Here is a 13,958-nt window from a genome sequence, read left to right as displayed (position 1 = left end):
CTGCTGGGAACCGTGTCTTAGCGATCAGTCCACTGCGGGACAATACTTTTTCGAGAAAAAAATACCCTGTTTTGTCTAGTATATTTAGAGAATGACAGCATTCATCGATAGCAATTAAGCATTTAGCTTTGTTAGTATGATGTATTTTCACTCGTAGAGCTTCCACATCGCATCACACGCGCTTTGTTGATACATTTTATTTTCCAGCATGGAGACAGGCGACCTCAGACTGTAGATCATTGCTAATATTTCCGTTATTGCAATTTTTATGTTATTAAATATTATTTTGTCTTTTGTTATAATTGGGTAATTGTACTTCAAGCAGTAGATCACTGATACCCCCACATGTGACCTATGGCGTCAGCTGATAGTTTATAAGCAAAATGGCGTGTTAAAGTTGAGATAAGTTTCGCCACACAAGTTTAGAATGTTAATTAACGTGAAGTTAATTATATGCAGGGCCGTATCAAACATCGAATTTGTTGAAATAGAATTCCTTCTCATCTGCGTTTTTACTTAATTTAGACTTATTATTTGTTTATGTATTTTATTATAACCGTAGTATATTTTTGTTTTGTGCACCTTGCAACTTCGATGCTTACTTAGTCTTCGTGTCTGTCCACATGCCTTCGTGTCTGTCTTTGTGTTAAGTAAGGATTATACTACTTGTATAATGAAAGAGATGAAATGTTTGTGAAAGAATATAGAATTTGTCATTTACGGGAATTGTAACTTGACGGGTTTGGTTTATTCGAAATAGAACAGAAAGAACAGTTAAAGTAAGCAAATGCCACATTACAACAACCAATCAGGATAGAGATACCCAGACTACATCACTTGCAGGTATCCCATTGAATACCTGAAAGTGACGTCATTGTTGGTAAATCGTAGCATTTGTCGATTCAGAAGCATAAAAAGTTAAACACACATGAGTGACGTTCTTTACAGGTATACAATCAAATATGTTTTGAATCAAATGGTCATCACGGACATAATCATTTCACTTCGATCTTCTCGAGTTGCAGGAACCCCTTTACTGTTTGGATCCAAACAAGACGAAATTTTTTCTTAAATATCGCACCAACTGTGAAATCAATGATGAAGCATTTCAGAAACCATTGAATAAACGTTATTAAAACGACATTAATGGATAAATGACGTGCATCTGCACCTCAGTCCTGAGTACGTAAGGAAATTTCATGTCTAATGGCTAACGCAACAATGTACTACATGCTCATGCAATGGAATTGTTCTCCCTCAACAACTACCGCAAATGTTTTCGCAAATTTTAAAATCAAGTTGACGTTGATATAATTCGATTTAATTTGATTTTAAAATAACATTTCTAAATAACATTGCTAAAAGCTAGAGGCCTTTAATTTTTGGAAGGTAAAAACAAAATGTCTTTTATAGACATTAAACTTATCTCCATGTTGCACAAATTCTATGGAGGTACTATTATTCTTTATAGACGGAAGTGATCACAGGAAGTGTTGCAGAGATAATGGGATTCAAAGAAGTTGTCTCAGGTGGTGTCAGGGAAGACCCATCATCAACACTCAACTCTGCATACTACACGCTTCCAAAATAGTTAGCTGCTTCGAAGAAGGAAAAGGTAAGGACAAGGTTTTTTCAATTATGGTATCTCTAAATAGTTCAATGCATGGTATTTTTAATACAACAATCTTGAGCTCTTGACCTGCTCTACTTCCGGTTAGAAAGTACACAGTTGCTTACCACAACTTATTCTGTGAGGCAATATTTTCGAACGGATAACTTTGTTTTTAATAAAAGAACCAAATTATATAATTTATGAGCTCATATCTGCTGTATGTCATAAGATATTAATGGTATTAAGTAATTCTGGCGAGTTAGAAGTGAAAATTGGTTTAAGTTATTTAGATATGAATAAAAGGTGACATGGTTGCTAGATTTTGAATGAAGTCGCTTTTTTGGCAGTTCTGATTTGGCCTCTTTTTACTTGTTTATGACTGTTTATTCTTGGTGCAAGCTGAGCACCATCTGACGTTAGTGTTAGCATATTGTTCGAGCAGCGAGATTTAGTTCATTTCACAAATTATCGTTTAGGCTTAAATTTCAAAGTTGGTATATTGTTCGGGGAGATTTCCGTATCGTGATCTGTGGTTCCAAGTCTTGGAAACTTCCGGGCAGTGGCCCGCGAGAAACTAAAAAAAACATCTCAGAAAGGGACCAACTCGAAAGGTATACCTCGTAGCCACCCCTGGGCAGACATCAAAATTTTTTTTTTAAAATTTGCTATTTGGCACCTTGGCGATTGTAGTTGGCGCTACAGATCACGATACGGACATATCCCCTATTGTTCACAAGGTAAGAAGTGTTTTATAACGATTCTTTTTTTGTCAAATGACAATTCTTCAAATGACTAATAACGATGCTTCCAATAAGCACTAAAAAATCAGGTAACAAATACATGTTTATACTTCTCAAAATAGTCTGAGAACACAATGCTCACGTTGTGAGTCAAATGACTTCAAAGCACTCCGAAAACAGTAACCGAGAAGTATAGGAAGTCAAGAGCTTGCAGCGCTCCCTAGCGTAGAAAACACCATCCATAGAAATAACTTTAGATTCTATTAGATATCCTGGATCAGTGGTTTCAAATCTTTTTTTCGGTAATTGAATCCTTAATGATCGACGACCAAACAGTTAAATTTACAGGTTTGGAGCTGCATATAGACTTCTAATTTGATTTCAGTGTATCTAAAAACTGTAGACGTAGTTTGTCTGAGCTGAGAACTCCTCCCGCCACAAAGTCTGAGGATGTCTGGTGCTATGGAAACAAGAATGGAGCCTTTTAGAGAGGGTGGCTTCACTCTAGGACTATTCCCTTTCTCTCTCCGACCCGTGCCGAAACCACCCCAAAACAGTGACCCCGCATACCTCGTAACCATAGTCACCGCCACAGATCCAGACGAATGTCTGGGGGAGTTCTTATTTTAGACAAACTATACATGAGCTGAAAGGTGGTTTTTATTGAAATAAAAGCGAAAGACAACAGATATAGACTTAGAGAATTTATATTAGAGAAACATGTTTTTTTCATTGTTAAATTTAGTTATTTTTATTCTATGCTAGCTACTAATGCAATTTTTCATAAATGCATCCTTTTGATTATTCATTCAATATATTGTTATAAAATTTTTTAAAATTAAATAATTTCATGAAAATAACGAAAATATAAAATAAATAATGATAATTAATTAAATGTAAATTTAATTGCAGGTTTCAAAAATCATGGTAAAAAAAATCCTAACTCTCGATACCCTTGTGACAAACCTTATGGTTCCATGGAACATAATTTGGAAACCGTTGTCCTAAATATCAATATTATATATTGGATATCACTGCGGGACAAATTTTTTGTTGCATTTATACAAATACTTGATCTTGCCTAATTCGGGAGTGGGTGTGAAATCCGAAATTAGTCTTGCTCCTAAATATACAGTTTCTTTAAAATTACAGTTTTAGTCTATTTTTTACTGTAATGTATAAGTTTAAAAACGTTACATATAACAAGGGGCTGAGTAAATGTTTCTGCAAACTTCTAAGGAAGTTGGGGCACATAATCAGAATTAAAACTGCATAGAAACCCATGTTCGTAAATGTCATCGAACACAGCTCAGTCCTATTCCCAAACATGACCTTATCAGAAGCACATGACGAAACAGTTCATAATGGGGAATGATAATATTTATGGACATTGATAATATTATGGAATGATAATTTTTATGGACATATATACCATTTTAATCCCTAAGACATTTCCTAACTCCCCTAGAAATTTATCGCAATATTTATGCCGACCCCCTGATATATAACGGTTTTAAACCTGGAACATTTCGACAAAAAATGGACTAAAAACGTCAGTAAAAAAACTGCAGTTTGGTTAGAGAAACCGATTGCAGATTTGATATCGATACTATTATATCTAAAATCTGTTATCTAAGATCTACGATCTGTTAAATCTCATGCAACAGTAAACAAAAAATATTTCTGATGAGTAGTATACTAGATGTTTCTGAGAAATATTGAAAAAAATCCCACCATCCAAAAATCTGTTGAAATCACTCAGTTGGAACTCAACGATTTCTGATATACATTTATTGGACAATATAATATCTGTTGGATTGGGGAATAACCAACTTTTTATTATGCTTACGAGATTTCTTGAAAATTGTTTTGGGGAACTTCTTAAATCTCTGCAATATTTATGAAAGATTTTAGATGTTATCTAAATATCAATCTTATTTTATAGCTGTCAAAAATAATAATTAATTATATTATCTTCGATGAATCACATGCAGTTAATTAAACAAATAACGAAATTGAAAGTTTAAAAAAAATATGAATTCGAAAGCTAAATTTAAATTTTTACAAAGTCAAAACTAAGCTTGGAAATTTGGAGACTATCGTTTTACCTATCTAGGTAATTATTTTATAATTTACGGAAGCTCCTTATCAAAAATAGAGATAAAAAAAACCAGGTCTACTAATTTTAATTTAATCTTGCCAACAATTTTTAGATGTTATTAATGTTTCTCGCTTTCCCCAATTAAATATTGATTTGCGTTGCTAACGTGTATCTTTTAAAATGGTTTCAATTTCGACAATGTTTCTGAAAATACATAGGAAGTGCGGTGACTAGCTAACACCTTGTGCATTGAAATTTATGATTGTGATATTGTATTTCAGCGGTATTGCCTGGCCCACCTCTGAATATCCAGTATCACCTAACTGGACACAAAGATTTGGAGATAACGTGGGATATGCCTCAGAAAAATCCTAAAGTAGTGCAGTGGTACAAGGTATTCTGGAGGCCCATTGGTTCTCGATTAATGTACAGAGTAAGTCTTAATAATTTGCGTTATTGTAATATTCATTAGTTGTTATCAAATAATGCTAACGATCCCCTCTCTTTATACTAATGATAGTTCCTCATTCATGATAATGAGTCACGTATTTTCAGTATGAACACGTACTGGCTTTATTTATTTATAGATCCCTGTTGATGACGTATAACTCAGATTTTTTTATCGAGTCATGTATAGAACCCAGATTCAGCATCGTTATTCTGTGGATAACCTGTCTAGTTTTATCGCCAATAGGAATTCGTGCTCCCTATCACTCTTTGCAGAATCGTTATACATTCCACTAGTAGCATTTATTTATACATTAATTAGTATAACTCAGATTCAGCATCATTATTCTGTGAATAATCCACTATTCTTATTCGCTCATTGGAATTCGCGTTCCCTATCACTCTTTGCAGAGACATTATTTATTCCACCAGTAGCATTTCTTTTTAGATCCATACGTCCGATCCTCGGATTCCGTGAATAACTAACCCATCTAGTTTCATCGTTTATTGGAATTCGTTTACCCTATCACTCTTTGCAGAGAAATTAGTCATTCCACTAGTTGCATTTCTTTATAGATCCATGCTCTCATTAGATAGACCTCATTACCATGTATAACTCTGATTCCACATCATCATTCTGTGAATAACCCATCTAGCCTTATTCGCTCATTGGAATTCGCGTTCCCTATCACGCTTTGCAGAGACATTATTTATTCCACTTGTAGTATTTCTTTTTAGATCCATGTGTTCGATCCTCTGATTCCATATCATCATTCTGTGATTAACCCATCTAGTTTTTTTCGCTCATTGGAATTCGAGTTCCCTATCACTCTTTGTAGAGACATTATTTAGTCCACTAGTAGCATTTCTTTTTAGATCCGTGCGTATAACTCTGATTCCGTGACATTATTATGTGAATAACCAACACATCTAGTCTTATCGTTTATTGGAATTCGTGTTCCCTATCATTCTTTGCAGAGACCTTGCCTTTAGCATAGTTCACTAGTAGCATTTATTTACAGATTAATTAGTATAACTCAGATTCAGCATTATTATTCCGTGAATAATCCATCTAGTCTTGTTCGCACGTTGGAATTTGCGTTCCCTATCATTCTTTGCAGAAAAATTATTCATCCCACTAGTAGCATTTCTTTACAGATCCATGCGTATAACTCTGATTCCACATCATCATTCTGTGAATAACCCATCTATCCTTATTCGCTCATTGGAATTCGCGTTCCCTATCACTCTTTGCAGAGACATTATTTATTCCACTTGTAGTATTTCTTTTTAGATCCATGTGTTCGATCCTCTGATTTCATATCATCATTCTGTGATTAACCCATCTAGTTTTTTTTCGCTCATTGGAATTCGAGTTCCCTATCACTCTTTGTAGAGACATTATTTAGTTCACTAGTAGCATTTCTTATTTTTAGATCCATACGTCCGATCCTCTGATTCCGTGAATAACTAATCCATCTAGTCTCATCGTTTATTGGAATTCGTGCACCCTATCACTCTTTGCAGAGAAATTATTCATTCCACTAGTTGCATTTCTTTATAGATCCATGCGTATAACTCTGATTCCACATCATCATTCTGTGAATAACCCATCTAGCCTTATTGGCTCATTGGAATTCGCGTTCCCTCTCATTCTTTGCAGAAAAATTATTCATTCCACTGGTAGCATTTCTCTTTAGATCCATGCGTATAGCTCCGATTCCACATAATTATTCTGTGAATAACACAGGCAGAGGTACAGACAGGAGGTCCTAGAGCCTTATGTGCGTCTTTTCAGGGGCGCTGTTGGCCCTGACTTCATTTTTATGGACGACAATGCGTGACCACATAGGGCTGTCATGGTTGATGAGTATCTGGAAAGCGAGGATATTCAACGAATGGATTGGCCACCCAAATCCCCTGACCTGATTCCTATTGAACATGCTTGGGATGCTCTTGGGAGGGCTATTGCGATGCGCCAACCACTCCCCAGAACCATTCTGGAGTTAAAAATTGCTCTGGTGGAAGAATGGGAGGGTTTTCCACAAGTCCTCCTTAACTCCCTTATTAACAGAATGCATACCGGTTGTGCATGCTGTCTGTCTGTCAGGGGTGACCATAAACCATACTAGAGGCAACACACACTGTACAAGCCTCACTTTATTGTCATTTTTTATCCTTAAGTTCAGACTACATTTGATTTATTGGCAATAGGTCTTGCCAGTGAATGGCACTTTCATTTTTGTTTTGCATACTTTATTATCATGGAATAAGCTATATCCATACCAAATTTCATTTATTCATATTCAGTATTTTTTGAGATATTTGGGAAAATGTCTTCCATCTCTTAATTTTGTCCACCAGTGTATATAAAAATCTCAAATTTGAATTTTTTATCACTTACGTTGATTTTTCTATTCTACGGCTGAGTAGCTCGCTTGTAAGTCTGTGTTATTAGTTAGTTTTATAAGTGTTTTTAACAAAAAAAAATTTTGTTCACTAATTATTTTTTTCGTGAGATTTTTGCATGTTATACTGCTCAGTTATCACCAAAACTATTGACCTTGACTATTTTGGCACAGGATACGATACGAGTTCTAGTCTGGTACCCAACTAAGAGAAAAGTAACAAATAAAATCTGTTTATAGTTCTCCGTCGAAAATTGTTTTTTTGTTATTAGGATACAAGCAGTCAAAAATTAGAATACACTGGAAACTGCATCGCACGTCTAAATCCTTAATTAGATTTATCAACAAAATGATGTAATTTTGGCTTCAAAATATTTCTTCCATTTAATTTAACAGTTGAATTATCAAAATCATAACTTAATTCGAAAAAGTTAAAATATTAAAGTATATCACGTAATCAAATTTGAGACATTTTTTTTCTGTTTAATTTAATAGTAAAAAACGGTTATTTATCAATAAAAATAATCAATATTCTTTTCTTACACCCAATATAAATTGAATAGAAACTTTTATAGATTAAGACTTATTAAATCCATGGTCTTGTCTTAAATTATTACTATTCAACAAGATATGTCTTATTTTGTTGTTAAAGATATTTTCATTTTCTTACTATAGAATCACACTAAAGATCGAGCCATAGCCCTTCATGATTTAGAACCAGGTACAACGTATGAGGTTGTGGTGAAAGCTGGAAATCATTATGGTATCAGTCTTCATTCAGAGCCTTTGACTTTTACCATCACAGGTATAATTATAATTGTATTTTTTTATAACTTTGAACTAACCGATATGTTTCTCAAAACACCCAACCACATAAAATGTTAAGCTACATCTGCATTTAATCCTCCTTACCTTTGAATTATATTAATTTGAATATTCGTGTTATGATCATATTCTTAATACGACTTGTACAAATAATTGTCCAAGCCATGTAAAGAATTAATTGCTTGGGAAATACATCGTAATTGCTGCTTGGAAAATCCATTAGTAAAGCGAAAATATGATTATTTCTCTTACAAGTGAATCGAAATTGCGTTAGCGGACAGGTATGAGTCACTTTCTTTGGTACGTTTTTTGTTTTAAGCATTTGTTTAGATGTTTCATGAAATATTTGCTCTTAACAAAAGATGGTACAAAATAATGTGAAAATCAAAGAGTTCGCATTGTTTTGTCCGCCTCCGAAGAAACAGTAAATTTTCTTCAATATCTTGAATTAAATAAATTTTAATTCTAAGGTATTCATAGTTTTTAATTCAAATAATATTTTTTATTAAATATAAACTATGTTAGATCAAAAAAATATATCACCATATAATTTAATTTTTATAATAAAAACTAATAATAAGTTATATGAATAATTATGCATCTTTTTTGGCCGTAATAGCCTGGTTGGAAAAGAGCTGGATTCAAGTTCGTGAGAACGGGAGTTCGAATCCAGCCGGCAGAAGACTCTCTGTGTAGTAAATGGTGCACGTTAAATCTGTCGGGTCTTAAAGTCTGCCATGTTTCCACAGCAAATTATACTTCTGGGAGCACTGAATTGGAGATTGATCGATCTCTGGTTCAGGGCAAAATTACGATCTGTGGATGAATTAATGGATCCGCCCTATAAACGGATGTGACGTATGGGTGTGGCAGAAGTCGAATTCTCGGCCATAGATGGGGTCTCTGGAAAACTAGGACAATCGCACCCCATGCCGTATTGGCTTACGACAACAACATGTTTTTTTTAAAATGTTTTTACACATTTTAAAAATTCAGAGAGTAAAATGAAAATCTCAGTTTAATTAAGTAAATTCTTATTTAAATGCATGTAACCGAGGTTCTCGTAACGAAAAACTAAAGGTTTTATTGTGAGAATTTAGATAAAGGGATTCTTTCTTTCAGATGTTTCAATGTATTTTCATTTAATTCAAAGTCAAGTAACTCAGGGCTAAAGAGAGAATAGAGCCCTGAAGTAATTGTTCTTTTGGCTTGGTTGGTTGAGTCATGGCTTACAACTTCTTCGGTCGGAGTTCGATTCCTCCAACTAAAAAGTGGGTGTCTCAACGACTTGCACTTTCGCCTAACGTATTTTTTTCTTCTTCTCCACCCTAATGTGATGTGAGCGGTAGTTTCAGAGCCAGGAAAATAAGTTAAGAGTTTTATTTTTGAAAAATTACTGATGGTCCTGTAAATATTTTCCTGCTTTTTAGCAGAACCTTCTAGTTTCGAAGTCTCATTTAAAATTATCTGTAATTTCTCATGAGAGTCTTAATAGATTCTCACGTAAAAATTTTTTTTACAGTGTAATGGCGTTAAAACATTGGTGTGATAATATAAGTGAAACCATTTTCGTCAATTTCTTCTAGGTATCGATGGCGATGGAAATATCATTACAGAACCAGCTGGTTGTAAGTTTGTTTTTCTGTTACTCTTCTTTTAACCAGTTAAGCGCGTTTGATTCGCGTACACATCAGATCAAATCTCTGTTTATTCTTGGGTAAGACGAGCATTCTCGTCAGGTAAAATGAAACATTATCACTATCAAAACTCAAAATTTCAATAAAACACAATAAAAATGTTGTTATATTTCCTTTCAACATATTACCAATAGAATTATTGCGTGGTGGAGAATTAAAAAAAAAAAAAAAATAAGAGATTAGATGTTGTCAGATATAAATCTTAACATGTACTATATTGAAATTTCTAATAAGCATGGATGATTCGAGAGTAATAAAAGCTGTCTTCAATTTGAACTGTTATAATGCTAACGAGGAAAATTACTTTCTATTGATATCACGTTGAGTCGCACAAATTGTATTTCTTCCGTTATTTTTTTTCCAGCTACAGTTGATTATTTTTCCATTTCGATACAATTAACAAAATGTACTTGCATAAAATTACAATTGTATATTTTATTAACATATTATTCTTTGTTTATACCGAAAGTATCAACTTCAATGAAAAAAAAAAAACGATGTAATAAAACATTGAACTAGGGGTGGGCGAGCAGGTAGCACTTAAAATTAATATAACAGTTTGGTAATATTTTATATTATTATTATTCTCAATTGCAGTCGGGAACAGTTTTTCTGTTTGAAATTTTCTCCAAAATTACAGCATTTTTACTTTCTTTGAATAGTTGTAATTTTTTCTAAAAAAAATAATTTTAGAAAGTAAATTTGAAAATAGTTATAATTTCTTTGCTAGCAATTTTTTATTTCACGTAGAAAAAAAATTCTTTGATCTCACACAATTCTTGAATAAGCTAGCAAATGCGTTTTAAGCAAATAGAAATCAAAGTATACTTGAATAGTAAAAACTTGATTTAAGGTATTCAAACTTGTAAATAAACAAATCGAAAGGCTAAGTTATTTTATATTTTTAACATAGAATGTAGCATTTTTATTTTCAATTGGACCAAACATTACCCCAAGGTTGTCTGAATTATCTTCTGCTCATATTTTGCACTCCAGGCAGTCTGTTAATTATAGTAAAATTTACATTAATTTGAAAAAATAATTTTTATTTTACCAATTCTATTATAAATAAGCTTACAATTTCTTTTGCAGATACCTCACCCTCTGTAGCGAAGACGACAGCTGCAATCATTGGCACAATATTGTTCTTGCTTTTGGTTGGTGGATTAGGTTTCTTCTTTTACCAGAGGAATAAATTAATGAAGCCACCTCCTGGAATATCACCCGGAGTGTCATTCGAAAATCCTACTTACATGAAAGACAACATTCCACAGGTAATTTATGCCTACTGAGTCTCAAAACATTTTTTTAACGTCTTTTTCTTATTTTTAAATTCTCTCATTTAAGATTCCTTATCCTTTCATCCTTGTGCTCTTTTAAAAAACAAATTATTTTAGCAGGGTTCGTAGCGTTTTTAAAAAGAGCTAATTTTCGATTTTTAAAAGCCCTTAAAGGTGCTATTTTCATTGGGTGTTTTCAAAAAGTGCTTAAGTTTCCTTTTTAAAATGAGATTTTTCCTTTACTGTGTTGATTTTCACTAGGAATTATGCAAAAAGACACAGCTCACATTGTTCTCTTCAACGTTTTCACAATTAATTCAACCTCAATCTATTTCGGTTTATTGTCAGCCCATAGCATATGAATACGACATTCGTTTTACATGATTCAAAATTTCATGATTTTTGACAATTGTCAAAAACAATGCCAAAAGGTTTCTCTTTCACATGACGTTAAAAAAAAAAAAAAACGTCAATTGTCAAAAACTTTCCAACCCTGCCTAATTATTATATTTTTTTAAAGTGCTTAAAAATAATTTCTGAGTGCTCATTTTTTGTTGAATAATTTGGCTACTCAGTCAATCAGTTTTAATATTTCTTTTACATAATAAATTGTGTTTTAAATATGTATTATGCTGTAAGCATATTTTTGATCACCTTCCCAGAGTTAGTTACTCGTTCTAACAAAAAATGGAATTATAATAAAATTTTAAAAAATATAACAGTTCTCTGCTTAATCATAAATTCTATTATACTTTGTTTTTTCAATTACTTCATGTTTCAATTTTATAATAATTACGTATTCAACAGAATAACACTCCAGGATCAATTGAAACCAATGGTGAAACAAAACGAGATAATGGAGAAACAAAGAGAGAAACACAGACATAAAGAGCTTAAAACATTAAGTAATGTAAAGTGATACAAAAAATGTTGAGACATTTATTCCCATGTGAAATATGTAAATGTTGATTAGAATGTAAATATATTAGTCTATAATTAAAATATGCTGTAATAAACAACTAAAAATGATTTTTCTGAAAATATTTTTACACTATAAGATCTCGGTGATATTTGTGATGCTTTTAATTTTTTTACAATACTTTTATTATGTGGAATCATTTAAATAAATGTGTGTATATATATGTATGTTAATGAAAATCAACTTTTTTTGTACTAAATATTGTAAGATATTTAGAAAAAATTCTGATAAATGACTCTTACTCTCTTAAAAATACAGTAATATGTTAATTATTCTCTTATTTTTGATCTTATTATTTGTTGTGAAGTTAGACGAATAATATGAAAGGTGTTACAAAAAATGGCATAGCAAAAATTCTTTGTAAATATATATATTAGTGTCTTAAAATTACTTTGTCAAAAAAATAACTAATTTATATATGGATAAAACAAAATCGAGAGGAAAGCTTATTCCTAAGTTTTTTAATACATAAATGTTATATATTTTTTGTAAGCTGTTTTGCACTGATCTTGAATCTAATAATATATTTAAAAATGCATAATTCTAGGGCTAGTAACACTGTTAAATATAAATCTAATATTTAACGGTCAAATTACACCCTTTGAAATAAGTTTTACATCAAATTGAAAGCTTAGAGTTACTGTGAGTTCATGAATTGCTTTTAACAATAAATAAATGTACTAGTAACAACTTGAGCACTTTCATCAGAAAAGAATGGAATTTATTAGAGGTTAATGTTTTGTTATGCACCACAGTGCAAGTTTTTTAAAATGCAGTTCAATGAAAAAATTTATGTTTAGACTAAAAATGATTGTTACAGAAAAACCTACGAAAATTGAATTATAATATTTTTTTTAATTAAATTTATGTAACAAAAATGAAAAATGGCATTTATTAAATAAAGTTTATAATATTTTGTTTTACATTGCAGTGCAACTATTTTTAAAATTAAAATTGTAACTTAAAAATGTATGTATAGACGTAATGTAACTGAAATGCAGACAAAAATTAAACAAGTATCTTATTTTTTTTAAATTGATGGAACAAATAAATAGCAAAAATCATCAACTCTTCTATATTTATAAAATGTGAACAACTATCTAGAATAAGTTTTAAAAGAATTTCAAACTATCAATTTGAAAAATATTTTTTTCAAGCATTTATTCAAAATATTTAAAGCATTGCATATAAGTGATTTGATATTTTAACTGACAAAAAGTTTTTTTTTAAACAATTCTGAAATTGGAAATTTTATAATACTAATCTGTACTTTCACCCAGGGGTGCAGAATATGTTCGCTTGCACAAAGGAGGTTTGGTAAACATTTAGTCAGATCAAGGAAAATTTTAGGTCTCAATTTTTAAGGAAGATTGTCATTTATAGAAATATAAGCATTTATTTTAAACACTTTACGAATGTTCCTTTGTTTTCCTTTTTAACCGAAACAAATTATAGTGCAGCTTTAAGGAGAACTCCTCCAGACTAAAAGTCTGGAGGAAAATTTACTTTTATAAATTATTACTATTTCAATTACTTAAACACAAGTGAAAGCTTATTCAAGAATTGAGCAAAATCAAATTTTTTTTCTTCCTTTGTTAAAGAAAAAATCATAAAAAACTTAACTAACTTTACTTTCTCTAAAAATATTTTGAATAAATTATTATAACTGAGAAAAAAAGTGGTTGAATTTGGGGGAAATTTCAAACCGAAAAAACTGTGTTCGGGGGAAATATTAAATTCTGAGAATTTTCTGCACCCCTGCTTTCATCTAACTAAAATAATCACTAAAACCTTAATGAAACAGATCATACACATCTAGTCATTAAGTATGATTAATTATCACGTGCCTTCAATACATAAATAAATGTA

At 31.7% G+C, this 13,958-nt stretch overlaps 1 protein-coding gene across 3 annotated transcripts in view; it reads left to right on the top strand.

The window, feature by feature from the left end:
* The window catches only part of LOC107446586 (Ig-like and fibronectin type-III domain-containing protein 2), a 102,281-nt gene extending 89,419 nt beyond the window's left edge, over positions 1–12,862 (top strand). For all 3 annotated transcript variants that reach the window (XM_087161417.1, XM_087161415.1, XM_087161416.1), the window contains exons 21-26: positions 1,472–1,615; positions 4,735–4,886; positions 7,984–8,113; positions 9,720–9,761; positions 10,923–11,104; positions 11,918–12,862. In XM_087161417.1, the coding sequence (XP_087017543.1) occupies positions 1,472–1,615; positions 4,735–4,886; positions 7,984–8,113; positions 9,720–9,761; positions 10,923–11,104; positions 11,918–11,998 (731 nt within the window). In that variant the 3' untranslated portion in view covers positions 11,999–12,862. The remainder of the gene's footprint in view (positions 1–1,471; positions 1,616–4,734; positions 4,887–7,983; positions 8,114–9,719; positions 9,762–10,922; positions 11,105–11,917) is intronic.
* Positions 12,863–13,958: the final 1,096 nt, after the last annotated feature.

The sequence above is a fragment of the Parasteatoda tepidariorum genome, chromosome 4, assembly GCF_982258835.1.
Source record: "Parasteatoda tepidariorum strain Cologne lab strain chromosome 4, Ptep-v5.0, whole genome shotgun sequence".
NCBI classification, from domain to species: Eukaryota; Metazoa; Arthropoda; class Arachnida; order Araneae; family Theridiidae; genus Parasteatoda; species Parasteatoda tepidariorum.
This window is presented reverse-complemented; position numbering and strand designations above follow the sequence as displayed.